Source organism: Capra hircus, chromosome 1, assembly GCF_001704415.2.
Source record: "Capra hircus breed San Clemente chromosome 1, ASM170441v1, whole genome shotgun sequence".
NCBI lineage: Eukaryota > Metazoa > Chordata > Mammalia > Artiodactyla > Bovidae > Capra > Capra hircus.
In genome coordinates, this window is record NC_030808.1 from 79,615,381 (window position 1) to 79,625,187 (window position 9,807).

General features: G+C 44.9%; 1 protein-coding gene across 1 annotated transcript; it reads right to left on the minus strand.

Annotated features, from left to right (window-relative positions):
• On the minus strand, positions 1,459 to 5,865 carry RTP4 (receptor transporter protein 4). Its single transcript, XM_005675140.3, has 2 exons — positions 5,581 to 5,865; positions 1,459 to 3,242 (listed from the first exon to the last, which is right to left on the minus strand). Exons 1-2 carry the CDS (start codon positions 5,760 to 5,762, stop codon positions 1,913 to 1,915), a joined length of 1,512 nt encoding a protein of 503 aa, XP_005675197.2. The 5' UTR covers positions 5,763 to 5,865; the 3' UTR covers positions 1,459 to 1,912.

A 9,807-nucleotide genomic window follows, 5' to 3' on the forward strand; every position in this document is an offset into this window, starting at 1 on the left:
GGAGAAAAAAAGAACAAGAGGAGATAGGTATGACAATATTTCTAACCTATGATCTTTGATGTTGTTGTTAAAGCTAAAGCGTATCTATATGCTAAACCATAATTGCCTGATCCCTGCAGTGATGTCAACTTCCTGTTACTGCTATAACAAATTGCCATGAATTTAGTGTCTCAAAAACAGCGCAAATTTACTATCTCATGTTTTTGGAGGTTAAAAGTCTAAAATCTGTCACACTTAACTAAAGTCACATGTCAGCTGAGCATCCTTCTGGATGCTCCAGAGGAAAATGTATTTCTTTGCCTGTATGAGCTTTTAAAGGCTGCATGCATTTCTTAGCTCGTGATGTCTTTCTCCACCTTCAGAACACATCACTTCAACCTCTAGTTCTACAGTTACATTTCCTTTTTCTGACTTTGACTGACTTGTGCGTGTGTACTACCTGCTAAGTCACTTCAGTTGTGTCCAACCCTTTGTGACCCTGTGGACCACATCCCACCAGACTTCTCTGTCCATGGTATTCTCCAGGCAAGAATATTGGAGTGGGTTGCCATGCCCTCCTTCAGGGGATCTTCCTGACAAGAGGAATTGAACCTGCATCTCTTATGTCTCCTGCTCTGGCAGGTGGGTTCTTTACCACTAGCGCCACTTGGGAAGCCCCTTGACCCTCCTGCCTCCCTCCTATTAGGACCCATGTGATTACACTTGGCCCATCTGGATAATATAGAATAATCTCCTCATCTCAAGATCCTTAAAATTAATCACATCTGAAAAGTCCCTTTAGCCATGTAAAGTAACATATTACAGGTTCTGGAGATTAAGACATAGACATTTGGGGGAACCATTATTCAATGTACTACAATAATTTTCTGATGAAACTCAGGACCCTCAGTTCTAGTTGGGATATGGTCTATATATATTGATATCAATGAATGAGTGAATGCACCAGCAAAAATGTTTTAATGATTTAACAAATATTATTGGTTCCATTATCTGTGAGGTCATTTTTTTAATTTGGAGGATAATTACAGTAGTGTGATAATTTCTGCCATATATAAACATGAGTCAGCCATAGGTATACATATGTCCCTTCCCTCTTAAAACTCCCTCCCACCTCCCTCTCCATCCCACCCCTTTAGGTTGTCACAGAGCACCTGGTTTGGGTTCCTTGCATCATCCAGCAAATTCCCACTGACTGTTTTGCATATGGTAGTGTATGTGTTTCAGCACTACTCTCTTAAGTCATGCCACCCTCTCCCTCCCCCACTGTGGCCCCAAGTCTGTCCTTTATTTCTGCGTCTCTTTTGCTACCCTGCAAATAGGATCATCAGTACCATCTTTCTAGATTCCATATATACTGTATATATGCGTTAATATAGAGCATTTGTCTTTCTGATGTACTTCACTCTGTATAATAGGCTCTATTTTCATCCACCTCATTAGAACTGACTCAAATGCATTCCTTTCTGTAGCTAATAGTCCATTGTGTATATGTACCACAATTTCTTTATCCATTCATCTGCTGATGGACATCTAGGTTGCTCCATGTCCCAGCTATTGTAAATAATGCTGCAAGGAACATTGGGATACAAGTGTGTTTTTCAATTATGGTTTCCTAAGGGTATATGCCTAGTAGTGAGATTACTGGGTCATATGATAGCTTTATTTTTAGTTTTCTAAAAGGAATCTCCATAGTATTCTTTATAGTAGCTGAATCAGTTTGCATTCCCTGGGTCATGTTTTGAACTACCTACAGAGGAGGTCCAGGAACCATTGGTTATTCTCTAAACCTGACCCTGCATTGGTCCCAGAGCAAATTTTGTCATATTAAAATGGCAGCCACTTCACTGACTACCATGAAAGTAGGACAAGAGAAGACAGCTCTTTTTTTTTTTTTTTTTCTGTATCATTCTAATCATAAGTATTTAGACACCAGAAAGGTAAACAGAGCGAAAACACAGGCATAGCCCCACCTGAAGAGCTGCTCCTGGTTACGGAAATCATTTGAGGGAGGTAATCTGTAAAAGCTGTTTGAAGCAGACCCTCCAGGTGACCACCTCTCCTCCCTGCCCCAGGCAGCTTGACTTCCACACGAAGGTCCTACATGTGGCCATGTGGGCTGTGCACTTGACCCCACTGGGGGACCTGCCCTCCTTGTAGCCTCAGTGTCTGACCCTGATGTGGCCTTTGGGATTGCCTCTCGTGTGGGCTGTGAGCTTGACCCCTGGGGTAGGGGGCCTGCCTTCCCTGCAGCCTCAATGTCTGACCCTGTTGTGGCCTTTGGGATTGCCCCCTGTACAGGCTGTGAGCTTGACCCCTGTGGCAGGGGGCCTGCCCTCGCTTTAGCCTGACTGTCTGACCTTGATGTGGCCCTTGGCATTGTCCCTCTGGTGGGCTGTGGCTCTGTTGTCTTTGCGGCCTGAAGCTGTGCCCCTTGTGTGGCTTGTGCGTCCTGTGTTGACCGCTGGCCTGACATCCTTATAGCCTGAGAGTACGTCATCCGGGGGGCCTGCAGTCCTCTCCCCAGTGTAGACTGTGAATATGCACCCCCTGCAGGTAGTGGGCCTACTGCTGGATTGGGCCGTGGATCGGTGCACCCTGGGGGAAGTGATCTTGCTACTTGGATGGGCTGTGGGCCGGTTGCCCGCGCCGCCTGTCGATCTCCCCCTGGTGTGAACAGCTGGCCCATCTCCCGTTTAGGCTGAGGGCCTGTCCCAGGCACTTGGATCCCAGCAGTGACATGGCTGGGCCCTGAGCCTATAAGGGTTTCAGAATACCCACTCCCCGCTGCTGAGTGGTTCCTAGATCGGTTTTGGCCACACTCGTCACCATTGTGAGGAGAGGAACTCCCAGTGTTCATGTAGGAGAGAGAGGATTTTCCTGGCCCTGTCATGCAGTTTTCTAAGTTCAGTCCACAGTAGCCCAGAATGCATGCTTCACAATTGGCCTTGTCATGGGACCCATCCAAAGGTACTTCCGGTTTCACAGGTATCTCCGAAACCTTCCTGATACCATTTCTGTAGAATTTCTCCAGAACACGCTGCACCAGGTTTTTCAGAATCCTCTGGCTGCTTTCTGGGGAGAAATCAGGCTTCTCAAACTGAGACTGGAAGCACTTCTTGCACCTCTGTCCAAAGATCCGCATGAGCACCTTGCCCGTGGATTTCTGGTTCTCCAGGTACATGTGGAATAGTATCTGCACTTGGGCGGAAGCCCAGCTTCGACGGCATGAGGAACACTGAAACCTGCACACAGACAGATCGTTGTACCATCAGCTGCTGATGACCTGAGGGAAACGGGCCTGGCCTGGTCTCTGAGAACCCTTTCAGCTTGGAAAAGGGCATGTGATATTGACAATTTCACAAGAATGAGAGGGACTGTGTTTCTAATTAAGCTTCTCCCTGTGGCCCACTGAACTCCCACCCAGATGTGGTCCCAAGTCTGCCTCTTTGCCAGTAAAACATTTCTGAATGTCTCAGAGGGAAAAACATTTCTGCCATTTGCCAGTGAAATGTGGTCTTCACAAGGTCACAGAGAACTCATAGAGTACCTATTCTGAAGCAATGCTTACAGTATTATCCCATTTCATCTTTAAAGCATCCCTCTTAGGTAGGCATTATTGATCCCAATATCCAGATAAGGAAACTGAATCATAAAATGATACATGACTTGCCTAAGGGACTCGCAAAGTTAAATGGTAGAGCCATGCTTCCAGTCCCAAGCTGTTCTCTATCTACTATACCACATTGCCTCTATTGAGCAATGGGGTTTGTTTTCTACATCACTTAGAACCTGGAAGCACAATACTTGAGTTGGAGACTCAAGTCAGTAATTTACATTGTTGTTATTTAGTTGCTAAGCCGTGTCTTACTTTTGCAAGCCCATGGACTGTAACCCTCCAGGCTGCTCCATCCATGGGATTTCCCAGGCAAGAATACTGGAGTGGATTGCCATTTCCTTCTCCAGGGGATCTTCACAACTCAAGGGTCAAATCTGTGCCTCCTGCTTGGCAGGAGCTTCTTTACCACTGAGCCATCTGGGAAGCCCATGGTTTATATTAAAGAAGCACTTCTCTAAGCCTCATTTTTTATATTCAAAAAGGGAAAACTATTCAAGAGTTAGATTGTCATGAGACTAAATGAGAATATGTGAAAGCATTTTCTAAACTACAAAGTATTTTTTTTTAAACTGGTTAATATTTTTCTAAAACTATGTTGGTAGGTTGCTTTTCCCATCTTGGAATGACTATCAGGTCAATTCATCTGAACAAGAGAAGCACCTGTTCATTTGGGAGAGTGCCAAAGTGATTAAAGACATCATGAGTCCCTTCAAGCGCTCTGGCTGGTGCAAAGAGAGACTCTTATCTAGCACACTGGGTTCCAAGCAGAGCAGAATAACTGACGCATGGGCTCTAGCCAATGGCTTGAAAACTGTGTTCTGTAGAGCCCCAGGAGGCTTTCTATAACAATATGCTCTGCAGCTAAAAATAATTTATATATAAGTATATATGTGTTCTGTAATATGTAAAATATGAACAAGTTATTTATAAATATGTTACCAACATATATATATAGACTCAAGTCAATAATTTATATTATATATACATTGTATATATACATTATATATATATAGAGAGAGAGAGAGAACTATTCGTTGTCTTATGAGAATGGAGAAGAAGGAACACTTACTCTGTCTAGGAATTTCAGGGCACTTGAGTTATTCCTTGAGGAGTAAATAGGGAGGCAGGAAGGAAATGGCCTGCTGAATAGGCAGAACATCATGGACAAGGGTATAGAAGTCTTGAAATGTGTGTCATGGCTAATAACCCATAAGGAAGGGAAGAGAGGACATCTGAGGCGAGCTAGGAGCAGGCCAGGAAGAAATATAACAGTTGAAGTGAAGGTCCTTGCATGCCATATAAAAAAGCAGACTTGACTATCCAAATCAGCATTTCTCACCCTCCTGCATGGGCAAGGAGGCTGATTCCTGAAACTTGGAAGTCTCACTGGAAGTGAGAGGGAGACAGTCAATAAGGGAGGGGCAGTGTTTAGGGACATTAAGACCCAGGTTTTAATTTTTTGCAGCACCAATCCCTCCTCAGGTCTTCAGTAAAGTAATATTCAAAGCCATTAACAGTAATAGTCAAAGTCTGGCCTTAGTCAGTTCTTGGGGCCATAAAGGAAAGCCCCAGTTCTAGGCTGGTACTGACCAGGACTAGGCTTGTAGGGCTGCTGCAGCCTGCGGAAGCCAGTCCAAACTAAGGCGGGAAGAAAGAGCAGAAGTCTCTATATAGTGGCAGTCTGGAATAAATGGTGGTGAGAGGATGGGGGGCAGATTTATTTCATCCCCTGGGGATTTCCAAAAATATTTAGGGGAGAAACCTTACTAGAGGAAATTTCCTACCATTAAGCCAAAATAGAGGCTTAGAACCATGTCATTTCCATACTAAAAAAACTCTGTAACTGCAAAAGGATGAACAGCCTGGTGACACATATTCTTTTTAAGAAGCTCCCCAAAGAATTCATCAGTGCCAAGCTGAGCCTCTTGGCCCAGAAAGGCCCATAGCTAGACAGACTCACATACCTGCCAAATCCTCTCTGCTGGTATTGCCTCCACCCCTGGGCCACACAGTTTGGCCGAAGGTTTCCATCCATCTTCAGGGTCCATCTGGCCCGGGGTTTCTCCTGACAGATCAGTTCTTGAAATGTCTGCTCCCATTCTTTGATATCCAAAGCTATTCTCTTGCTCTGAGGTTTGGTGTCCATGTTGACAGTAACTTTCAGTTTCTAGCAAGAAGGAAAAACAGTTTCAGTTTCTCAGAACACACGTCAGCTGTTTTTTTCTGACTTTCATTTCAGGCTGTCTGAGCACACAGAGCAAGTTTTTGTTCTGAGGACAGGCGGCAGCAGGGATTAGCTAGTTTGTGAACAGGTCTTGCTAAGGGATGTCTGAGTACAAAACTCTGGTCTGGATTCTGGAGGTACCTATTAGTTAGTTGTTTTTTTCCTCTTGTTTTTACACTAGGCAAAGCACTATGCTCGGGCTTCTCTAGTAGCTCAGCTGGGAAATAATTCACCTACAGTGCCGGAGACCCTAGCTCGATTCCTGGGTCAGGAATATTCCATGGCAATCCACTTCAGTATTTTTGCCTGGAGAATCCCCATGGACAAAGGAACCTGGTGTGCTACAGTTCATGGGGTCACAAACAGTCAGATACAACTGAGTGACTAAGCACACACACACACACACAAAGCAATATGCTCATCACTGGGACAAGCAACGTCAACTAGGAAGCGGTTCCTGCCCCCACAGGTGCTCACGCCCTCGTGCAGACACTGGAGCGTAGGGGTCGATGTAGGGGAGCATGTGTCCAAGGTGTCTCTCACGTACCTGATGAGTCCTCACCATAGTCCCTTAATGGGGGATGGATTATTCCTGGTATCTTTCAGGTGAGTGGCACAGAGAGCCGGGTTTAGGGGGTTACCTTGTTCAAAGCCACCCAGCTAGTAAGCAGTATAATCTTGAACTCATTCTTGTGTGACTCTTAACCTGCGATGTCTCCAGCCACCTCCTTCCCCAAGGAGAGCTCAGGATGGTGTTTTGGATTCCAGGCTGGCATCCTGGAACCAGTGGGAAGAACCATCTTGAGACCCTGACCTAGTGATTTGGTCTAGTGAGGTTTCCTGGGTCATGAAGCATGACTGTAGGACAAATGAAAGGATTTCTTAACTCCTCCTTTCGCTGTGTAAGTTATCATGCAAAGCAATATACAAGCAGGAGTGGGAGCCATCTTTGGATGTCATGATAGAGTTCCCATTCCTGGGGTGAAGTATTGGGAATGGATGACCTATAAAGTCAAAGTCACTTCTGAGTTTCCCTGGTGGCTCTGTGGTAAAGAATCTGCCTGCTAATGCAGGAGACATGGGTTTGATCCCTGGGTTGGGAAGATCCCCTGGAGAAGGAAATGGCAACCCACTTCAGTACTCTTGCCTGGGAAATCCCTTGGACAAAGGAGCCTGGCAGTCTACAGTCTATGCAGCCACTAAGAGTCAGACACGAGTTAGCAACTAAACAACAACAACAAAGTCACTTCTAACTCAAAATAGTCTGAGATCCCAGAAAGTAAGCTCTGTCCCTCTGATTGCAATTCAAATGATGGAGCTAAGATAAGCAGGATGCTTGTGGCCTTGGAAATCCCACTACAACCCTTGGAAGTCCCAGACAGGATCACCCTAAGTCTTCTCAGGCTTTCTAGATTTTAACATGCTCTATTTGGGAGGCAGAAACCTCTTCCCCTATCCTACCCTCCCAGGATATTCTGTTCTATACAAACTCTCCCACTTTCATAACTTTATACATTGAGGGTGCTTATGTCTGCAGAAACAATATAGGATACTCTTGTCTGCACAGATAGTTGTAGGAACTTCAGGTTAAACTCATGGAGTATTATAATTGGAAATCTGTTAGGAATCAACTTGTCCTCTTTTCCTTCCGATTATTATACATTAAAAAAACAGAGACCAGAGACATAGCACTTCCCTAGTGGTCAGTGGTTAGGAATCCACCTGCCAATTCAAGGGACTTGACTTCAATCACTGGTCCAGGAAGATTCCACATGCTACAAGACAGCTAAGCCCACACTCTAGAGCCAGTGATCACAACTACTGAGCCCATGGGCTGCAGCTACTGAGCCCATGCACCCTAGGGCTGGGGCTCTGCAACATGAGAAGCCTGTGCAGCATGCTCATCACAACTAGAGAAAGCCTGCATGCAGCAAAAAAAAAGACCCAGCACAGCCAAAAATAAATGAATAAGTAGATAAATGAAAACCAAAAACAGAGACACAAAGGATCCTCCTGCCCAAGGCTATGCAGAAAATTATTGCCAATAGAGGGCCAGAACACAGACATCCCCTTTTTTAGCTCTGAACTCTGCTCACTTGTCCAACCATGCCTAGGCCCTTTCCCCACCCTCCCTCTTCTACTTTCTGAGCCCAAGTCCATTCTTTTTGTCCTGTATCTTCAGAGCATCCCTGTCTCCTGACTCCTCAAATGGTCCTTTCCCCCCAGATGTTGCCTTGACTGGTCCATTGCATTCCCTGCCATTTCCCTTGGCCTCTGTTTGATGTGTTTCCTTTGATATACGCAACTGCTCCAGCCCAGCCTGGTCCAAGAACAGGAGGAGCATGGGGAGGCCGTGGGGTATGAACTGAGACTTGAGAACTGGAGGAAGCCCATTATCTTCCTCACCACCATGAAGGGAAAATAAAGAAGAGAAAGAAATCACAGCCTTTTTAAAACCCCATGGATCCACTGTAAACCACTGTTTCTTTGTGCCAAGACATCATGACTTCAGTATTATCAAATTATGGAACTTACAGTCGGCTTAAAACACAACATTCAGAAAACTAAGATCATGGCATCTGGCCCCATCACTTCATGGCAAATAGATGGAGAAACAATGAAAACAGTGACAGATTTTATTGGGGGGCGGGGTGGGGGTGGGGCTACAAAGTCACTACAGATAGTGACTGCAGCCACGAAATTAAGACGCTTGCTTCTTGGAAGAAAAGTTATGACCAACCTAGACAGCATGTTCAGAAGCAGAGCCATTCTTTGCCAACAAAGTTCCATCTAGTCAAAGCTATGGTTTTTCCAGTAGTCATGTATGGATGTGAGAGTTGGATTATAAAGAAAGCTGCTCACTGAAGAATTGATGCTTTTGAACTGTGATGTTGGAGAAGACTCTTGACAGTCCCTTGGATGACAAGGAGATCCAACCAGTCCATCCTGAAGGAAATCAGTCTTGAATATTCTTTGGAAGGACTGATGTTGAAGGTGAAACTCTGATACTTTGTCCACCTGATGCGAAGAACTGACTCATTTGAAAAGACCCTGATGCTGGGAAAGATTGAGGGTGGGATGAGAAAGGGATGACAGAGGATAAGATGGTTGGATGGCATCACTGACTCAATGGACATGACTCTGAGTAAACTCCAGGAGTTTGTGGTGGACAGAGAGGCCTAGTGCGCAGCAGTCCATAGAGTCACAAAGAGTTGGACATGACTGAGTGACTGAACTGAACTGAACTGACAGCTGGAAGAAACCTCACATATCATCTCCTGACCTTCCCACCCATGTCACTGAGAGACGAGATATTGAAACAACTTAACTATCTCACCCAGGCTTGATAGTAGTGAGTTGAATGTTTTCATCAACTGTTGGTGCCTTATCCTAGATTGGCTAAAAAGTTTCTGAGAGACAGTCAGAAAAGAGAAAGGATCCCCAAAGAACACAAAGCACAGGTCAGTTTTGAAAAAGAAAATTTAGATACTCAACAGTTTGGAGCTGAAATGAATCTTCAGGGTCACCTAATCCTTGGATGGCACATGATGTCACTGTCCTGTTCTTATTCAAGACAGACATTGCTAATCAATGACTGCACCCTTCCCTTGTGTCTGGGCATAACTTCAAAAACTCTTTCATCAGTGATTTAGGCAGTCATTGCCAACTGAATATAGATGACATTTTTTTTTTTTTTTTGCCATTTCTGCAATAGTCTAGCTTCCTCATTTTATAAGTTGCAGAAGCTGAGGCCAAGATAGATTGGATTAAACTAGGACTAAAGTGCAGTCCATCCTAAAGGAGATCAGTCCTGGGTGTTCATTGGAAGGACTGATGTTAAAGCTGAAACTCCAATACTTTGGCCATCTCATGCGAAGAGTTGACTCATTGGAAAAGACCCTGATGCTGAGAGGGATTGAGGGCAGGAGGAGAAGTGGATGACGTAGGATGAGATGGCTGGATGGCA